Source organism: Nuphar pumila, chromosome 4 (genome assembly GCF_984573655.1).
Source record: "Nuphar pumila chromosome 4, dmNupPumi1.hap1.1, whole genome shotgun sequence".
Taxonomy (NCBI): Eukaryota; Viridiplantae; Streptophyta; class Magnoliopsida; order Nymphaeales; family Nymphaeaceae; genus Nuphar; species Nuphar pumila.
Genome location: NC_143252.1, coordinates 132,959,688 through 132,982,343, shown reverse-complemented (window position 1 = coordinate 132,982,343; position 22,656 = coordinate 132,959,688). Strand labels below are relative to the sequence as shown.

The 22,656-nt window shown below is 35.4% G+C and overlaps 1 protein-coding gene across 1 annotated transcript; it reads right to left on the bottom strand.

Annotated features, from left to right (window-relative positions):
* Positions 1-1,328: 1,328 nt before the first annotated feature.
* Positions 1,329-15,186, bottom strand: LOC149841124 (uncharacterized protein At2g37660, chloroplastic-like). Its single transcript, XM_090005195.1, has 8 exons — positions 15,090-15,186; positions 14,945-14,997; positions 14,449-14,544; positions 14,269-14,349; positions 14,133-14,195; positions 13,469-13,510; positions 1,601-1,732; positions 1,329-1,379 (listed from the first exon to the last, which is right to left on the bottom strand). The coding sequence occupies exons 1-8, from the start codon at positions 15,184-15,186 to the stop codon at positions 1,329-1,331; spliced, it is 615 nt and encodes a 204-aa protein (XP_089861321.1).
* Between the last annotated feature and the right edge of the window lie 7,470 nt (positions 15,187-22,656).

Sequence of the window (22,656 nt, the reverse complement as noted above, 5' to 3'; positions counted from 1 at the left end):
AATCATACATAAAAGAGAGGCCATGTTTTGTGTTTCATAATGCTGCTTCCTTCATTCTGATGAAGGATGAAAAACACTCTTTTCCGGTCTAGAACCTTTTCATCTCCATTCACCACCTGCATGATACAGCACTTATCATTTGTTTGATGTATTTGGTGATGAGATATTGATAAAGTAGAGATGACTCATTTCCGTGTTCCAAACAAGCAGTCAAATTCAAGTATCAGCTTGCAGCAAGAGGTAGATCAATAGCTACTGTAACTCCAACAGTTCAACATTTGGGGAAAACATTGCTAATATGCCTTCAATTTTTAAAGGCTCTCAGGTTATGTTTGATTCACCGGACAAATGCGCTCCGGACACGTCATGCCTTTCTGCGGTTGTCCAGGACCCATGATCGCACCCGGTTGAAATCAAACGGGCAGGGACAGGTCACATGCGAGGCTGCTGTCCCTGTGCAGAACCTGTTCCGCGAGTCGAACACCACCTCAGAGCCTAGAATGATGAACATCATTGTGTCAAGGTTGCGACAAAGGGCTCCACGTCACAGGAACGGGTTAAAAAATATTCGGGCAATGATGTAGATGGCCCTCACTTTGATTGAAAATATTATTACAAATCTCAAGCTAGAAAATATAACAAACATGGCCAATTTACTGTTTATTTAAAACTTTGCTCTTTTGCTGCCTGAAAATTCAGTCACCTGATTTTTCAGGAGACAACTTACATGGTGCCTGATTTTTCCATGCGACAACTTAGACAAGTGGTTTGACCAAGGTGTCTAATTTGTTAGGCGCTAAAAGGGTAAAACCATCACTAAAAAAAAACAAGTGACCATGTTTGACATATTTTGAGCAGTGAATTGGCCATGTTTGACATATTTATCTAGTGTCGCCAAAACAAGGAATGGTACCAAAAGTGAGTACCATCTGTCATTGCCGGAAAATTTTTGGCCACCAAGTGATAGTGTGGCCACGTAACAATCCGATACCACACTTGATCCAAGATACAGTCCATTTTAATAAATGAAAAATATTATAAAAAACTTACTTGAATGCAAATAAAGCAATCTTAGTTTCTTAGGAAACAACATCCCGATGCCAATCAAATCAATTTTCTATCACCATCATCAAAGGAATGCATTAAACTCTCAAGTTACAGTTTTTGGTATCAATGGAAGTCCTATCTTACTTTTAGCTATGATTTGCATCAGAAGATTGTCCAGATAGTAGCAGTGAATCGGAAAAACAAGTTTGAGGTTACAATGGAAAGTAACCACTGACCTCAAAAACTAGTCCATCCTGTGGAATTGCATCAAGTGCCTCCACTCAAATGGCAGCAGCATCTTCTTTGCTCAGTGTTCCTTGTGCTGCACTCCCCTGAACAAGAGCAAGAAATGAATAGTGACAACTAGAGAAAATATCTAATGATCTAGAGCATTGGTTCCCTAGTCTAAAGTATGGGATGCATTCTTCCTGTGGCCATTGTCTCTTGGTGGAGCAGCCAATTAGCACTGTTAATTATATCTTTTTCCAGAAGCAACATTGTTTATGATAATATTATTTTTTTGCGATTGAGAAGAATGATGATTGTGAACAACCTCTTGGAAGCTGAAACCAAGTTCGCCAGTGGGAATATCCCATAATGCTCCAGCTCTAATGATGGTGTATGGAATTCCTGTTGCTTTCACCAGCTCTTCATCCTTCTCAGCCAACTTTTTGGCATTGCTATTTACACTACAAGAAATCTGTGGATTAGTGATGGTCGTAATCTATCGTTAATCCATCGCAAATCTATCACTGAAGAGTTTAGCGACGGATAACTTTCATCACAATTTCCTAGTCGCTAATTAGCGACGGAAAATATTTGTCGCTACTATCATCGCTAATTTGCGATGAATTAGCGAATGCCATGATTCATCGCAAGGCCATCGTTAATCCGTAGGGATTTGATTTTGCGACAGATACACATCCGTTGCTATATTAGCAACAAATTACAATCAATCGCAAAACATCAACCGATTCAATTTTTGACGAATAAATATATGTTCCTAATCCGTCATTAAATTGGAGGCAAATACTAATTAGCGACGGATAATATCTGTCGCTAATCCATCACAAAAAATTTAAAAATTAAAAAAAAAATTGTTTGAAATATAAATATCGAGATAAATTTTCTCGTTATACAATTTATATATCCTGTGTATAAAGAACAAAGTACGCATAAAAAATACATATACAAAGCAACTTAAACAAATTTAACACAAGATACAAGGTAAAAAAAATTATCGATCCACTATAATCCTCGCCAAGTTCTAATTATTTACAAATGAACATTTACAAAGAGTTTCTTTTGAAATAATAAGAAGGTACAACAAATTCAACACATGAATCTAATCATCGCCAAGATTTTGAGCATTATCTTCTTCATTGTCTCGATCTGCCCCTTCATCCATGCCTCCATCAGCTCCTCTACGCTGATTATCTTCAGCATCCTACAAGAGAAAAGAAATGTTAGTATTGATAAATAAAATATAATGAAATAAATTATATGTAATGCACCTAATGTAAGGCAATCAAAGTAACATGAATGAATTACACATAGACTAGCTAGCAATAAAGTGAAGGACATTAACATAATTCAGATATGTGTTCTAAGGCTGTCAGAAAATTTTTTATAGTGATTCAATCATGCATATATGTGTTCTAAGGTTGTCAAATAAATATCATAGTGATTCAAGCATGCATATATGTGTTATAAGGCTGTCAAATAAATATCGTTTGTATCATAATCATGCTTATATGTGTTCTAATATTGTCAAAAAACTTTCATAGTGATTCAATTATGCATATATATGTTCTAAGGTTGTCAAAAAACTTTAATAGTGATTCAAGCATGCATATATGTGTTCTAAGGCAGTCAAATAATTTCATAGTGATGAAATCATGCTTATACATGTGTTCTAAGGTTGCCAAAAAATGTTTATAGTGATTCAATCATGCATATATATGTGTTCTAAGGTTGTCAAAAAACTTTCATAGTGATTCAATCATGCATATATATGTTATAAGGCAGTAAAAAAACTTTCATAGTGATGGAATCATGCTTATATGTATTCTAATGTTGTAAAAAAACTTTCATAATGATTCAATAATGCATATATGTGTTATAAGGCAGTCAAAAACTTTCATAGTGATGAAATCATGCTTATATGTGTTCTAATATTGTCAAAAAACTCTCATAGTGCTCCAAGCATGCAAATTTGTGTTATAAGGTTGTCAAAAACTTTCATAGTGATGAAATCATGCTTATATGTGTTCTAATGTTGTAAAAAAACTCTCATAGTGATTCAATCATGTATATATGTGTTCAAAGGTTGTCAAAAAACTCTCATAGTGATTCACTCATGCATATATGTATTATAAGACAGTAAAAAAACTTTTATAGTAATGGAATCATGCTTATATGTGTTCTAATATTGTCAAAAAACTTTCATAGTGATTCAATCATGCATGTATGTGTTATAAGGCAATCAAAAACTTTATTAGTGATTCAATCATGCATGTATGTGTTATAAGGCAATCAAAAACTTTCATAGTGATGAAATCATGCTTATATGTGTTCTATTGTTGTCAAAAAACTCTCATAGTGCTTCAATCAAGCATATATGTGTTCTAATGTTGTCAAAAAATATTCATAGTGATTCAATCATACATATATGTGTTATAAGGCAGTTAAAAACTTTTATAATGATGAAATCATGCTTATATGTGTTCTATTATTGTCAAAAAACTCTCATAGGGCTTCAATCAAGCATATATGTGTTCTAAGGTTGTCAAAAAACTCTCATAGTGATTCAAGCATGCATATATGTGTTCTAAGGTTGTAAAAAACTTTCATAGTGATGAAATCATGCTTATATGTGCTCTAATGTTGTCAAAAAACTCTTATAGTGCTTCAATCAAGTATATATGTGTTCTAAGGTTGTCAAAAACTTTTGTAGTGATGAAATCATGCTTGTATGTATTCTAACGTTGTCAAAAAACTCTCATAGTGATTCAATCATGCATATATGTGTTCAAAGGTTGTCAAAAAACTTTCATAGTGATTCAATCATGCATATATGTGTTCTAAGATAATAAAAAAACTTTCATAGTGATGAAATCATGCTTATATGTGTTCTAATGTTGTCAAAAACCTTTCAAAGTGACTCAATAATTTATATGTGTTATAAGACAGTAAAAAACTTTTATAGTGATGAAATCATGCTCATATGTGATGAAATCATGTATATAATAGCTTAAAATCTAACGACATGAAACAAATAACATGAAACTTTCATACCTGACAGGCACCTGCAGACGAAGTTTTTCTGTTCTAAAAAAAAATGTATAACTCATTACGGACAACGTCGGAAATTGCTTCATGTAAATAGTCACGCATTGTGCCCTTAACAAGCTGGTGGACACCATCTCAAGAATTAGTCGGGTCAATCGGACGCTTTGAGTTGATGCTGGCAGGAGAACTCTGAGAGCTCTGGCTGGAGAAGACAACGATTGGTGTGGTGTTCATATTACTCCCAAACCCGAACACACAACCCTTTTTGGGTTCACCAGTTGCAGTCACCCATGCTGCATGATCAAAAGGCGGATGCCAAGTAGAGTCATTGTCATATCGCTCTACCATTTGTTGCTCGTATGACTCCTACAAAGTAATGATTACAGTATAGATTAATAATTAAGAATTACAATATTCATGATAACTTGTATATTACAATATTTATTAATACAATAAATACATATTGTTGTCGCTCTCACCTTCTCTGATACGAACTCTCCAGTGCTCTTACGTTTATGTGTTTCAACAAACACATCCTTGTAAGGCACAATGCCTCATTTTTCTGCTTCTTGTGAGGTTAAATGATAAAAAAAATCATTTAAAAAGTATGCAATAATACTTATAAATTTGACAATATATATATATATATATATATATATATATATATATATATATTGATGTGTTACCATTTTCTTCAGGTGACTCCCAAAAGTTCTTGATCCACCTGTGTGTAGATAGGCATCAGGCATTTTCGCTCAGTTTTGTGCAACCTTTGCTGAGCGGTTTTGAAATTCATACCCCACCCACTTGTCGCACATTGCATCCCAAAAATCTGACCTGATAGTAGGAGGGTCATGACCCTTCCACTGCAGTGGATCATCTATCTTATCAGATGTTTTTATTGATGCAGTCTTCATATTGTGCAACATGTCTGCAAATCGACTAGCAGCCACCTTCTGCCATATCTGCCTCGTGTCCTGCTCCTCTATCGCAGTCGTGAAGTGATTTGAAGCTTACAAATAATTTTAGAAAGTTAGTAGACATGACTATAACAAAACATTAAATATCAAACACATTAGCTATAATAAACGATTATATACCATGAATGAGGACCACAATCTGTCCAACACCTCCTTTGAGTACTCTTTCTATTGAGCGACCGGTCCTGAAAGATGTTGAACTAGTGACTGCCTAATTTCTTGTATTACTTCTTGTAGCTCGAACCTCGCGTTGCATATGAATTGGTACACATAACTTATCGATATACACTATTTATAAGATAAGTATTGGATAAGTGAAAATAAAATACTTACTGTCGATTATCGATATACACTATTTGAACGAGCCATCGTGTGTCAGACTGAGAAGACCCTATATCCGGCGTTGTCTCGTGACGTGTATGAATAGCTGGTGTAGGTGAGTCATGTGCAGGCAAAACATCATCTATAGAAAAATAAGTTAGAATTTCACACAATGCACATTTAAACTAATCAAGTATACAATTAGTTAAATGATATACCTATCAAAGCAGCCCGTGAAGATGAAGGTTGAGACTGACTACCACTGGGTGCTCGACCACTGTGACCTCCACGAACCATATTCTAACAAATAAAAATTTTATTTGGATCAGTTACACAACTCTATATCTTCATAGATACATAATCGAATCGAAAATAACTTCATGCAATACATTCAAATCATTGCAATATATTCAAATCATTCACATCAAATATTTCAATATATTCAAACATAAGATATGACATCACTTGCTAATCATGGATAACTTATCCTTAACTTGCAATACAATTGGATCAACCACTATTCATCGTTGACTTGTTTACACCATAGTCTTTTGTATGGAATCGACAACCATTTATGATGTACCTATTATAACATTGCATAACTTTGGTCAGACCATTTTATAAATCACATATTCCTTGATCATTAACATCACCATGGCAGACCTACAAGCATAAACAATGACTGTGATCACGACCAATGAAGTAACTTATTGTTGTCTATACGGAAAGAATGTATGTCATCGTCCTTACCAACTCTTTCAACCATGCCACAAACTTATTTTTACGTTATTTTTGTACTTTTGAATCAATGAGATGTGAAAGTTCTCTTTACAACTCTAGATCAAATCGTCTGCACTTAACAAATATTTATATTACCGAACCATGTACGCACGTATAGAACTTAGTGTTACATATTAAGTATACTTACTAGATGTAAGGGTCGATCATAGAGCAATTAAAAAGGATATAGATTTGTGTTGCATCTTGCTCTTAATCTTCCAAGAGTCTTGACCGGCAACTACCAAAGGCATGCCCAAGTGGTTGAAATATCGATAGTTTGTCAGCTACAGTAAATTGTTCTCCATCATCATTACGAGGAGGGCAAGTGTAACATGTTGAAATGTGATGTTCAAAGTACATAGATAAGAAATTTAAAATCTCTTCTAAAGTGTACGCCCGAGCAATGTTAGAGACATATCCATCTGAAAATCTCAATTGTCTCAACCATTGACATACATGTTTTACTTGATCTAGTCTAAGTACGTACCTTACCTTTGGTTTCAGTACTTTGCCATTGTACTCTTTGAGTTCTAATTTTGGTCTTTTACATATTACTTTTAAATCCATACGGGCCTTTAGATTATCCTTCATTTTTCCTTTGACATTCATTACTGTATTGAACACATTATCAAACACATTTTTCTCCACATGCATCTCATCCAAATTATGTCGTATTAATAAGGTCGGCTAATATGATAGTTCCCAAAATATAGATTTTTTTGTCCAATTGTGATACTTCCCAAATCCAAGGAAGGGCGTCAGACTACGAGCATCTGTCAGTCTATATAAAAAATATCGCAATCGTCTTAAAATCGCTATGCGAGACAACTGTGTAGGTGGATCTTTCATTTCAGTTGTGCCTGCTCGGAACACATTCTTTTGTCGTCAGAATGGATGGTCGCTAGGTAGAAATCGACAGTGACAATCAAACCAGCATAGCTTTCTTCTATGAGTCAATCTAAAAGATTTTGTATCCTCTATGCAGTACGAACATGTCAACCTCTCATGTGTGCTCCAACCAGATAACATACCATATACAGAGAAGTCATTGATTGTTCATAGAACAACAACCTTCATATTGAAGTTTTGTTTTTTGTGGGCATTGTACGTGAGAACACCGTCATCCCACAATATTTTAAGTTCATTAATCAATGACCTTAAATATACATCAAGATTTTGGTTCGGAGAGGTTGGACCAGGGATTAATAGAGACAAAAAAAGATTTTGATGCTTCATACACAAGCTTGGAGGAAGGTTATATAGAGTGACACATCTACTCCCAAATGGATTATATTCATTTGTAAATAAACCTAGCCTAATATTTCTCACTTTCATTGCGAAGGTCTATTGAGTACGATCAAAGTGCTTCCAAGTTTCTACGTCAACAGGATGCGTGATCTTGTCTTCATCATGTCGAACTTTATTTGCATGCCATCTCATGTGTTTAGCTGTTCTTGAAGACATATACAATTGTTGCAATCTAGGTATGAGAGGAAAGTAGCAGATCGACTTGTATGATACTTCTTTTGACATCGTGTTATCATTGTCTCTTGTCTTTGGCTTGAACCGATAATGCTCACATGATCTGCTATTTTCTTGATCTTTGAAATACATGTAGTGATTTGGACAAACATCTATCTTTTGATGCCCCATACCTAGAGCGTTGATTATAACCTTCACACAATAGAAATTTTATGGCAATTTCTCATCTTTGGGTAACATACTCTTCACAATAAAGCACAAACAGTCAAAACATGATTGACTCAAATTATACTCGGACTTCAAATTCATTAGTTGAAGAACTGCATACAAGATAGTATGACCCTCATAACCATTCTAAAGTGGCTCATCAACATCTCTAAGTTAATCATAAAATCTACTATCTGCATCGTTTGCTGCTTTTTCCTCTACCCCAGTTGGTTCATCACTAGGACCCATAGTAGAACCCAGTTCTGGTCCTGCAACATTAAATATCGAATCCATATATGGATTATCCTGCACCACATTCACCCGTGCATCAAAATTGTTCCAAAATTCTTCACCATGAAGCGTCCAATTTTGATAATCACTCACAAAACCCTTTCTGTATAGGTGATGTCTAACGCTATGAAGTTCTACAAATTGATTATTCTTATACATCGTGCAGGGGCACCTGATCCGACCTATGGGATCCACTGTACTGACACTTGCCATTATAAATTTAATAAAACTGTCAATACTATTCATATATTCAAGCGATACCTCATTGTCAACTATCCTACGATACATCCATTCACGGTTTGTAGCCATTTTTTCCTGTGATATTACGGATACTATCCTAACCAGTTAAAAGAGAATCATAAGAATGCTATAATAAAGAAAATATCTAATTTATCAGGCATTCATGGTGGATGTAATGATTTGATATATATATCACGCATGCGCACACACACACACACACACACACACATATATATATATATATATATATATATATATATATATATATATATATATATGTGTGTGATGTCATTCAATCACAAAAACTATGATGCATGCATTGATAACTTAATATTTTTATGTGCAAAACCATCACATCATATTTACATTCATCACAAGAATATTTAGAATGATGAAATCACATTCATCAACATGATACATTCATTTGGAATATGTTTTCATGATACAATTTCACATAAAAGTCATAATCAAATTGAAAATAACTTCATGCAAGCATGGATACAGTCACATCAAACATGGCAATACAATCACTCATTCATATCACAACAATGTCAAACATGTACCTGCAGCAAACACACTCCAATATTTCGCTAACTACTACCATGACTAACATGGAATCCGAACTCCAAAAATAAGAGCACTTCTATTTTCATACATTCAAATCATGCTCAGTATGATCTCTGAACTCTAGTAAAGTAATTCTAGATATCCACAACTAAGTGAGTGTGTGAACTGAAAAGTGTTGCATCCAAGAAAGTAAATAACTTGTGATGCGCCTGCATCACTTACCACGGGTATTTATCTGATTTGCATTTTGCTTGTTTCTTTTCGCATAACATTTTAAGCCGCATGCGATGCTTAGCATTAAGTATCGCGCATTTTACTCTGTTATATACCTGCAATGCACATTACTCTTGCTGGCCAAAGACAAAGACAAAGACACAGTGAGAAGCAGAAGAAAACAGGTTTTCGACCAAAGACAAAAACACAAGCAGGGCCCCCTGTCGACCGAGCAAACACAATGGCAGGAGGGCGGATCTCCTTGCCGTTGTTGCTTAAACAAGGGCAGGGGTGCAGACCCTCCCTACCGGCCGAGCACACACAACGGGGGGGAGGGGCGGGATCCCCTTGCCATTGTTACTTAAATAAGGGCAAGGGGGTTTCGCCTCCTGCTAGAAAATACCAACGGCAGGAGGGCTCTGCCCCTTGCCGGCTGAGCAAACACAACGGCAGGGGGGCAGATCCCTCTACTGTTGTTGCTTAAACACAACGGCAGGGGGGCGAACCCCTGTCTACCGAGGGAAAAAGAAGGGCAGGGGCAGAGCCCCTGCCGAAGTAACCCCTACGATGGCAGGGGCATCACCCCTGTCGATCGAAATGAAAGAGTGATATAGAGATGGGGGCAGAGGCATCACCCCTATCTGCAAATCCAAAGGCGGCAGGGGCCTTGCCCCTGCCCATCGGAAAAGACATAAAGGGCAGAGGCGCTGCCCTTGCCCTGTTGTCAGAAAAATGATGTTGAGAAACTATGTTTTGATGATACATGATAAATATGATATGCTTTCATGATGCATATATATAATACATGATAAATACATGATATGCTTTCATGAGATATGATAAATATGATATGCTTTCATATGTGAAACTGAATATGTTATATTATGACTGGATATGATGTGCTATGTATTTAACGAGTATTTGATGCAAGGTTATTTCACTTAAGAAGAGTGAAGACAACTTGATCAAGTGCAACTATTTGATGCAATCATACTACTTTGAAGAAAAAGCTTGATAGGTCATACATTCATAAAGATTATCCAAGAAGATCGGCTACCTCAAGATGAAGATTTTTTTCTTCTTTAGAGTCATATGTAACAGAACCTTCAGAAGCATGCATATTTCATATTAGACTATATGCTTTGAAATCATACAAGCCATTTATTTACAAAAAGTTAAGCTTTCATAAAAGGATACGTTATGTATATTGTAGCATTTCAAAAACACCTTTTTGAAACAAATCATTGTACTTCCTACAAGCATTTATGAAAAAGACATTTTGACAAGATATAATAGCTCATGATTTCAAAAGCATTAATTGTACTTTCTTACAAGCATTTATGAAAAAGTCATTTTGACAAGATATAATAGCTCATGATTTCAAAAGCATTAATTGTACTTTCTTACAAGCATTTATGAAAAAGACATTTTGACAAGATATAAAAGCTAATGATTTTAAATATGAAAGAAAAAGACAAAATGAATTAATTCATAATACACAAACATTTACGTAAGAAATTTTGGTTCATAATACATAAGCATTTATGTAAGAAAAGACAAATTATGAAAAGATGTATTGGTTCATAATACATAAGCATTTATGAAGAAAAGACAAAATGTGAAAAGATGTATTGGTTCATAATACATAAGCATTTATGTAAGAAAAGACAAAATGTGAAAAGATGTATTGATTCATAATACATAAGCATTTATGTAAGAAAAGACAAAATGCATTAGTTCATAATACACAAATTTTTACGTAAGAAATTTTGGTTCATAATATATAAACATTTATGTAAGAAAAGACAAATTATGAAAAGATAATACACAAGCATTTATTTGAGAAATGACTATTTGTAATATAAGTATTACTCAAGCATTTAGTGTACTTCACAACCATTCATTTTAGAATTGACGATTTGAGAAAATAAATATTATTTTATTAAAATAAGAAATGACCATTTTTTTCTGTAAGCATTAAATGCCACCTCAAAAAGCATTTGAGAAATGACTATCTATTTATAAATAAAACCCATACTCAAGAATGTCGACTTACTTAAAGTCATCATTCCTTCTGTAAACATTAAATGCTATTCAAAAAAGCTTTTAAAAAATGACCATTTATAAATAAAGTACTCAACAAACATTTATCACACTTACATACATTTATTATAAGTGACGACTTGTAAGAAAAATATTAATATACTAATATTCATTAAATTGAGTAAAGACAAAATTACATGATAGAATATATTTCAACGTTCAATGTACTACAAACCATTAAATTGAGTAAAGACAAAACTACATGATAAACTACACTTCAACGTTCAAAAATACTACAGAACATTTATTATGAGAAAAGACCTAATACAAAGAATAACTCATTTAAAATACACCAACGAATAGTCTACTCCAAAAATGCTTCGTATGGAAAGAAGACTTTTTGAAAAAGCAATATAGTACACTTATCTTTTTCACACTAAGTTATTTTTGAAATGACCTGACTTCTCATATCCCAAAAGGACAATCATTTCAAAAAGACAACGACTAGTTTTCTAAAGACTATATATATACAAACACAACAGTGTGAATAGACAAGCAAGCTTTCAACGAGAAAAATTCCTGCTCGACACTCTGAGAAAAGAGCTTAGAAAAAGAAAGAGAAAAAGTCAAGAAAAGCTCTCAGAAAAATACAAGAGTGTGTAAGAAAAGAAAAAGATCATTATGAGAATCTTCATACGTGCATTCATACTCTGCATATCATTCTGAAGGTTCTGTAGGAAAGTGTTGTAACTTTCTGATTTCTGATTGTATCCCTTCTCTGTTGAGAGAAGTAGACCTCTGTGAAAGAGGGTGTTTTCCTTCTCTGTTGAGAGAAGTAGACCTCTGAGGAAGAGAGTGTTTTTCTTCTCTGTTGAGAGAAGTAGACCTCTGAGGAAGAGGGTGTTGTACTATTTATCTGGTAACTCAGATGTTATAGTGGAAGGCTCAAGTGTTTTACTTGGGGACTGGATATAGGTCAGTAACTCGGCTGAACCAGTATAAATCCTGTGTTTATTGTGTTGTGCCTTATTGCCTTATTTTTTATTTTATCGATCTACATCGTATTTCACTATTCACCCCCCCTCTAGTGGAATTTCAAATGAGTGGCAAGGGCCGAAGCCTCTACGTGACTGAGTGGGGGTAGGAAGGGCCTTGCTCTGCCTGCCTATCATAGGGGGGAAAGGCAAGGGGCAAAAGCCCCTACCGACAAGGGACACATGGCAGGGGCATCGCCCCTACCAAAAAGTGACAGGCGTCAGGGGGAATCACCCTGGTTGACCTGCCGAAAAAGGAAGGAACAAAGAGGGAGAAGACAACTCGGGGTAGCGTTTACCTGTGAGAGAGGTAGGAGGGTCTCATCGCTGGAACTCACAGGAACGAGCGACAGAAAGGGTGTTCTTGTAGTCACCGACATCGGGTGCCAGAACACGAGCATAAGGGAGGGAGGAAAGCAGTGACAGTGTGGTTGCCAACGTTCGATTGGTTGAAAAAGGAAGCGGGAGAGATGCAGGGTGACCGACAGTCGGTGGTCGTTGGTGGCAGCAGGGAGGAAGGAGACGGTGGTGGTGTTCGGTGGCTTCGGTCATCGACGTCTGCTCGAAGGATGGCCGGTGGAGAGGAGGATCAAGTGACGGTGGAGAAAAGGCAGTAGATCGGCGGAAGAGGGGAGAGAGAGCAGAGAAACAATTTTGCGCCCTAGATAGACCGTTTTATATCGAAAAGTAGTGACGGCTTAGCGATGTAAAAATTCCACCGCTAATTCGTCGCTAAGTTGCGATGGAGTTTCAGACTGAATTTTTCCTTCGCTAATCCATCGTTAATTAGTGATGGATTAGCGGCAAAACTTTTCCTTCGCTAATTAGTGACTGATTTTGCGATGAGAATATTTCGTTGCTAATTTTTTATTTTAATGACGGATAGTTTTTTCTCGCTAATTCGTCGCCAATTTGAGACAGAAAAAATCTATTACAAATTTTCGTCGCTACTTAGCATTTTTCTTGTAGTGTCATTAGAGCTTGGATTCCACTGCTACCTTTATAAACAACCAACTACAATCCCCTTAAAAATTCCTAAACAATTGAAAAGTGAAAGTTTGTTATTAGGTCAAATAAGATCAGCATTTCTTTTAAAAGTAAATCAAGCAACGGGCCTAACCAAGGTTGTCAAACTAGGAAGAGGAAGTGGGAAACAATAGGCATTTTGAAATTTATAGGAATTTGAAAGTAAAATATAAATAAAAAATGAAGCAATATGGTAACTGAATAAGAATCCAACAAAAAACAAATAAAACCTAAAATAAAATTTGATTAATCTTATATTTCATGATTTTTCAGTAAAAGAGTTAAATTTTTGTTAAAATCTAACAATGATGGTTACCAATTTAAAGAAAGTACATGAAAAGTGAGTGAAAACGTGAGAGAAAATACATGAAAAACATAAAAAGTTACGTGAGAAAAGCATATAAAAAACATGTACCATGTGTGTGGAAAGCATAAAAGAAGCGTGGGGGAATCGAGATTCCTATGAAGTTTTGGAAGCGAGGAGTATCGCGATTCCGAAGAGAGTTTTTGAAAAGTGCGCTTTCCACCTACCTAAGAAGCTTCTACAATTGTTCTACTCATGTTCTCTAGTTTTTAACGGAAATGCATGTCTCTTAGAAGAACGGAAAACCTGAGATAGCAAGACTATATGTTGTACCCCCTTCATGCTGCCAATATCTGATAAGAAACCTTCCTGCCAAAAGCAGCAATCACCATAAAGAGGCAACCAAGAAAGGCTTGATGGAATGAACATCAATAGAACGTACATTTGAGGGACAAATGATGGCACGAACACCTCTCATGGCCTTCTTTACCCATGACCCATCTTTCTCATCCCCAGCTATTGGCTTATTTTATGGTGACATGTAAAACAGTGAAAGTGATGACACAGTAACAACCATGAGAAAGAACATCACCGAGATAATGTAAACTCATGAAGTTGTCACCTCAACATAAAAGCCAAAGGAATCAACAGCTGACTGTTTATCCTTCACTCTTGCTTTTATCTGTGCTCGTTTAAGGATCAGTGACAATATCACCATCTACTTGTTTACAAAAGAGTGACAAGATTAACATACAATGCTTAGCAGAGGAAAACTGCAAAAGGAGTCTCTTTGGAAAATAAGAAAGAAACAAATTCAATATAGGAGTTTCAGAGAAAATCTGCAAAAGCAGCTTCTGTTGAAGATAAGAAGGAAACAAATGCAATAAACAGGGGAGTTTCAGAAGAGAAGGTAATATGGAATTTGAGATGGATTTGGAAGCTTTTGGTTTATCGAATGACACATTACAAAGAGAAAATTACTACTGAACTGTGTACTTTTCAATCAATTTGCCAGAGAGCAAGAAATCATCTGAGACAATTGGTGCTCTGATCCCAAGCGGCTACATTTCTCAAGAAATCAATTCACTCCAAAAGATATGAGTTTCCAAATCACAAACCTGACCAATCTCACTGTCGCTATTTGTTACCAATATGGCATCATGAGCTTCATCTGCTTATGTCCATCAAGAAAGCACGTACCCCACATCAAAGTTTTTAAAAGAGAAGCAATTGTTTTCGATTTATAACCCGAAGAGAACTCACCGGTCACAAAGACCTGGTCGTGCTGGCTCAGCCTGCCATACCTACTGTCATCATGCCAGTGGCGTGAAACTCTGAAGCTATGGACTATGCTGGGCATCGGTTTGCGCCGGTGGGGTGATGTTCATGGGAATCGAACCTTGACTGTTACTCCCACCCCACTATGCCAACCCTCCTAGGAGCAAAAGAGAAACAATTATAATTAAACTTTTCACCATTCATAATACCTGCAGATTCATCGTCCTCAGTTAGATCACGGCCCTCTTTTGAGAGCGCATCTCCTGCCCGATACCATTTTCTCAACTTGGGTCCACCTACAATAAAAAATTAAGCACCGGACAAATTTAGAATGAAAAAAAAACTTTGACATCCACTCAAGAAAACAAACTTTGAAGAATAGCAGCTAGCATTTCATGTTTCATCTCTATAAGAATAAAAGGTATCCTAAAAATCGTTTTGCTCATGGTTTCTAAGCACAAGGAGATCATGGGAAAGGAGATGGCCAAAATTCATGGTTTGATGCAAAATTCATTTCTATTGATTGGATGGATAGGATTAAATGTATGATGAAATCCATTCTATTTCAAATGATGGGATCCGTGTTCAAGATCAGAGACCTAGTCACGCTGGCTGTGCCTATCGCCGTCTCTGATCCTAATTGCAGTTTGTTTATGTAACAAAAAATAAGTCTTTTGCATTATATGGTTGCTCAAGCTGCCAAATTCTCATGAGAAATTGAAAATTTTCATACTTCCTGTGTTTTTTTATCAGCAAAGCATCAATAAAATAAATGATCTAAAGATAAGGGGAAGTTTTTTTTTGTCATGTGCGGGTATGATGTATTATTGTTAGTTGATTCAATTTAACTGACGTTTAACCTAAGTTAACAAAAAATTGTAATGTCAGGTCTCTGTTTGGTAGTTTCCAAAAAACTGGATGCCAATATCAAGAAATTTGACAGTGTCATTTTTTGAAATTAGGGCAAAGGTAAATGAAATTTAGTCCCTGATCATTTGCTTACCCAATTTTTCTCCAGTCTCTATCTCTAATCTTTAATATCATAAAATCAAAAGCAAGGATAGTCAAAGCAAAAAATTTTGATTATTCATGACTTTCTTTTAATGACATTCACATCAAGTGATCTTTAACTGTCAATGCCAATTTTGTTTGGATAGTATAATTTTTTTCTCAAAAAATAGTGTTACTTATATGGCAATCTTGTAAATGTTATCAAAATAAAAAATAGTCACAATCAAAGGCCTCCCATCTCCACTATAAATATGGAATCTCATATTGATCTTAAATACTTACCATGTAATTAGCTCTCTCCTTATCCATAACTAAGCAAATCTTATGTTAACCTTAAATAATTAACATGTAATTAAATTGCCCTTTTTTATTCAGGACCTAAAAACTGATTGTCATTAAGTTTTTGTTGGCTGTTATCAAGAAAGCTTTTATTAAGGTCTTTACGTTTTGCAAAAGATATACAAAAGGTTTTTCTAAGATGTTTTAAATAAACAATGTATCATTTTTGTACATCTCAATTTTTTTTTTTTTTACCATTTTAGATATCTTGTGGGGCCCGGCCATATAAGGCGGACCACGATCTAGTGATAAAAACACGTGGATGACATAAATTTCTAAAACGACCTAACTTTTACCTGAAATTCCAGGTCAAGGACGCTGTCTTTTATAAAATTCTAGACTCACTCCTAGGTTTTCTTAACAATCGTCCAATGAAAGACATGTTGCAACTTACCATTACCCTTCACCGGGGTGGTTACCCACGTGGTCGGGGTCCTGTGTCAAGCTGAAAGCCCAGGATCAAATCACAATGGTGCATGGGGCTTGCCGGTGCTTTATCATGAGTGGGTCATGTAAGGTTGGGTGGTCCTATCCCCGACCCGAAGTGACAGCCCGTTCTTGATGAGGGTTTTCCTTGGTCATAAAAAAACTTACCTTACCCTTAGTTAGTTAACCTGTTTTGAATATTTTAAAATACCCCAAATACCCATCTAACCTTCTCTTTCAAAATCTCAATTTTCTTCCCACTTCCTTCCTTTGTCCATGGATGCATGCAACTCACACTCATCTTCATGTTCCCTCATATTCAATTTATCTTTATTAGATTAGTTGGATTTGATTTAGGGTCAGTTTGTTTTTTGTTTTTTTGGAAAGGCAAGCTGAGGTTAGACAGACCCCCACCAGTTATTATTCAAAGTACCACTGGGTTTTGAACCTGCAACCTCTCACAAGACCTGCACTGACAGCTCCTACCAACCATGCGACGCCCCCATTGGTTTAGGGCCAGTTTGTTTTGTTTCAATGAAAGTTTGTCTTTTCATGAGAAAGCACACGAGTTTTTAAAAAAAACTTGTCGGTGTTGCTTTCCAGTAAAAATTCATTGACATGGAGATGTGATTGGATTTTCACACAAGACAATAGAAAAACTGTATGTTTGTTTCATGCAACTTTTATAGGAAATTATTGAGGTGGCAGTCTTTTTTTTCTTATCTCACCATTAATAAAACAAATATCAAATCATCATAGTGAGAAAGTTCCATGCTAACACAAGTGAACTCCAGTTTTTCTCACCACCTAACACTTTTCATGTGAATCCTTCCCTACCTCTCGTTACAAAAACATTCTCATAGAAAGGTTGAGCTGGCAGGATTTTTAGAAATCGTTCCCCTTCTTATGAAAAGGCTGTTCCCTTCCACAAGAATAAACAGGCATGTAAATGGATTTACCATTTGTTTTGTTTTTTGTTTCACTTATAATGGAAATTGCCCCAACTTTCCTGTGGACTTTCTACATTAAAAAGGAGTGAAACAAACAGGCCTGCTGTTTGACTTGTATGTGATTTTCTAATTTTCTTGTAACTTGACTTAACTCACACATCATCTTCTTGTCACATTTAGCAACTTGAGATAGAGATATATTATTTATATTACACATTTAGCAACTTTTGTAGACTTGATTTTGAAATAAACACTACTATAATGCTCAACTCATTCTAAATTGGATATGAGAAAACTGGAGTCTTTGTTTTAGATCTGATCCAAACCTGAATATCTGCTATCCAATATCAAAAACATGGGTTTGAACCTATTTTTGAAGATTGTTTCTATTTTCACAACCAAATCCAACTTAGATTTCACAATAAAGTTTCAAATCCTGTTTGAAAATGAGACCTTGTGATACTGGATTCACTGAAGATTAACTAAACCTATTGCTTTTCAAGTAAAAAAATGGGTCAAATTAGACCTAATTCTGACCCTACTTCGAGTATAATGATTATCTAGTTCCAACTTAGATTCAAATAAACTTAAATGTATTTGTTATAGATCTATCCAAATTGGTACATATGTTATTCATTATCAAGGTTGCCAAGAAGGGAAACAAAAAAACTGAAATGAATTGAGAAACAGAAATGGGAAGCATGACCTTTTAGGTTCATGTGAAATGAGAATGAACAATTTTGATTTTTCAAAATGTTCATTTTTTTTTTCTAATTAGACCTTATGGATATGATCATGTTTAGTAGGAACTGACTTTTGCATCATCCAAATATGACATGTGAGTAGGTTTTATAAGGCTTCAAACATTAAAAATCACAACTGTAACGATGGGAGGAACCTCTCTCTCTCTTCTCCCCCCCCCCCACATATATATGGAAGCAGATCAGGTCATGCTGAACATGAGCGTTTTTGCTCATGCCGACATCGTGGCCGTCTGTTTGCATTTTGGATGAATGCCACATGGTTTTGTTGACTTTGAGCTTTTTAAAATGCAAATCGGATGGCCAGGATGTCGGCATGAGCAAAAACGCTCATGTTCAGCATGACCTGATCTGCTTATATATATGGTAAAAGTACAAATATTTGTAATATGCATGAAAAATATCATAAGTTTGTATAAACTTTACTTCTTTACTAGTTTTATGATAGTAAAAAAAATATTTAAATTTAATTCTTTCATAAAATATATGTTTGCATTGGCTGCAACAGTAAAATGATCACATATTGATTATTCTTTATATTAACAACTGCATAATTGGGTTACTTCTAATAAAATAATAAAAAATAAAAAAATTATATGCAACATATGGTTTTTATTATTTAGATAGAAATAGATTCAAGAAATTAGGTAAAAATAATTTTGTTACATTAAGTTTTGAGATTTCTCTATTTCATCAATACATTACATGTTTTTTAATATTACAAATGTGTAAAAAAATCAGTTTTTTCTAAAGAAATATTTAAATATTTTAAATAACATGTGTATCGCAACTTTTTATTGGAAAAGAATTTTCTTAATTATTTAAAAGAACCATATGGGAAATATGTTTACCAAACAAAGGAAATGAGTTCCCCATATAGATTAAGTAGTAGGTTTTCCATAGGATGTGAAAAGGGTTTCTCACTCAATTGGAAACGAGTTTCTCACAAGTTTAGGAAATGTCAGGTTTCCGGTTTCAAAAATGGTTTCCCAGGAAACTGGGTTTTCGCATTTAAGTAAAGTTCTTGGTAACTTTGTTTATTATCAAAATATGTTAGATACGATTTGATGCCAAGGAATCCTTACCCAGAACTAGACCGCTTAATGGGTCCATTCCCACTGCGAGGTAAACCCTGGGTGGGGTCACCGACACCCAAGCCCTTATTGAGCCAGCCAGTTAAACCTGGGATAAAGGGGTCAACACCTTCACCCCAAGCCTCCTGCCACTGGGGAGATCTAAATTTAATTTTTGAATAACGGTTTTGGTTTTAGTTTAGATCTAGATGTGACCAAAATATCACAATAAGGTTTTGGATCTTGTTAGCAAATGTGACCTTTATGATATTGGGTCCACTTGAAATGAGTTAAACCTACTGAATTTCAGGTAACAAAATGGGTGGCATTAGACCTAATTCTGACCCACATCTGACTTCAATGCTTATCCAGTTCCCACCTAGATCCAAATATACCCAAATATATTTGTTAACAATCTTACATAATTTTGTACATATGTTATATGCTACCAAATATGGGTTTGATTCAGTTCTGGATTTTATTTTGAAGACTGGTTCTAGTTTTAGACCTGAGTTTGACTCAGGTCTCATAACAAAGTTTCAAATCTTTTAGAAAATGAGACTGCGATATGGAATCCAAATCCACTAATAAAGAGTTGCGCCTATTGTTTTTCATGTGAAAAACAGGTCAAGTTAGCCTGATTTTGACCCAAACCAATTATAAAGCTTAGTTGGTTCCAACCTGAACCAAAATAAGCCTAAATATATCCATCATAGATTTGACCCAAATTTGAATAATTGTGATCCAAAACTAAACACATAGATAAGATCCAGTTTGACCAACGGGGGCTCCGAATGGTTGGTAGGAGCTGTCAGTGCATGTCTCCTTGTGGGGTGGGACGTTGCAGTTCAAAACGTTGAATAATAACTGGTGGGGTCTGCCTAACCCCAGCTTGCCATTCAGAAAAAAGATAAGATCCGGTTTGGAGTTTGAGTGGAAACTATAGCCCATTTCAGTCATTCGTATGTTTCTCACATCTAGGAGCAGGTGGATCCAGATTCATGAGAGGTGTAACCGGGTCAGGTCTTATCAAACTTGATTACGAATTGATTCTAAACTTAAGATCTAAACCCAACCCAATCTAATTTGGGGTCGGGTTTTATGGTTAGAAATTGTAGACCCACATGGGTTAACGGGTTTGGCTATGTATCAGGCTGAATCTTTAATAAACCCATTTTGATTCGGGTCTGAGTATGACTGAAAAAGGTAAACCCATATGGGCTAACGAGTTAGGGTATGATCAGCTGGGATCTTAACAAACTAGGTGTCTTGACATGATTGGTATTTTAAATCTAACTAGTGGCCAATAAAAAAACATATATAAATCAATGGAATCAACTATTCATTAAGAATATTATATGCTCATAAATAAACTATGACGTCAATGATATATTATATTCAAAACGTATCAAATTCAACGAATCCTTGAATACTATTATTTAGAATTGGGATTCAATTCAACTCAACAAATTCAATGACAAAAAAGGTAATAAGAACTATATGCAAAAACAAAAATTAAAGTTTCATTATTAAAAGATAATGCATATTAATTTCAAGTTTGTCAGTATCTTTAAATATTTAATTGATTATATAACATAATATTTACCAATTATTCTAGTTATTTCTTCTTACTTCTTTATTCTCTTTTTCCGCTTCTTCCATTAATCTAATAGTAGACCCAGTTTCAACAAAATATGTTCAGGTTAGTTCACATATAAAACGGGTTTGGGCACATAATAGGTTTGGGTTCGAGTCAGTTTAAGAATAAAACCTGTTTAGATACATAATCGGGTCTGGTTCGAGTCAATTGAGTTTTACAATATGGGGAACTGTTTAAGTTAGGTATAAAAGTAGTTCGAGTTTAAATGGGTTTGAGTCTTCGTTTGCAAAACCCATGACTTATTTTCATTACCACTCTATATTTTGAACTCAAACCAAACCCATGGGTCTAATAAAATCAAGGTCGGGTATAATCTGTTTGGGATGTCAGGTCGGGTTAGATATACCCGACCCAGTTACACCCCTATGATTCAAAGAAGGTATTTAGGTATTTTTATATGTTTTAAAAGAGAAATCATGTATTTCTGAGTAAAGCTAAAATAAGAAACACACCACTCGCCTGATGGTCCGAACTTAAGGTCAGTGTGGGGTTGTTTGATTGTGTGTCCGGTGCATCGCGCGGGATGCCATAGCCGATTGAATCACATTTTTTAACAAACGTGGGATGCAGCGGAACACCGTCCACATGTCCAGCTTTGTGGGTAAACAGTATTCCACCCCCTTATGAAATGAACAAGAATAGGAGGAACACAATTAAAAAAACAAGCATGCCTTGATGGGGGACACCTTTGCCTTCCATCTCTTTTCTCAAACAGTGCATCTTCGGGGGAGAACATATAACCTGCTTCGCTCTCTCTTTATATATATATATATATATATATATATATATATATATATATATATATATATATATATATATATATATATATATCTTGTTCTGCACTCTCTCATCCCCTCCGTCAGCTCATCAGCTAGAGCTACAGCGACCTCATCCACTTTGCCCACTCCATCTTCCTCACTAAGGCCTCATCTCAATCCATATCGTATTCGAGGGTGCATCAATCCGCGAGCAGATTTTAAATCCATTAATTGATCGGTTCAAATGATTTCTATTCTTTTGCATGCACATGCTTCATGTGAATCTGATCCCATTTGATCCCTGAGTTTCTCTTGATATTCTTGTGAAAATCCACTTGAACATGCATGTGGATAAACATATAGCACCTCTCTCTCTTGGAATGTTGTGATCATGAACCTCCATGTGCAAAAATGCTATAGATAAAATGATTGGTTTTCTTGCCTAACTTTCGTACCTGCACAGTTCAAATATTCATGCAATTGAAATTTTAAGTGTGTTTCTTGTTCCTCTCTACCACAAATGGATTGGATCGCGATCTTGGCTGTCTACATCGTCCTCATCCACAAATGATTA

Excerpts from the sequence above, each read along its gene's own strand:
- LOC149841124 (XM_090005195.1), bottom strand. The coding sequence starts at position 15,186 with ATGCCCAGCATAGTCCATAGCTTCAGAGTTTCACGCCACTGGCATGAT. Across the intron at positions 14,196-14,268 it reads CCATCATTTGTCCCTCAAAT|GAAGGTTTCTTATCAGATAT; the intron begins GTACGTTCTATT and ends TGCTTTTGGCAG. Across the intron at positions 1,733-13,468 it reads GTGGAATCCAAGCTCTAATG|AATAGCAATGCCAAAAAGTT; the intron begins ACACTACAAGAA and ends TCTTGTAGTGTA.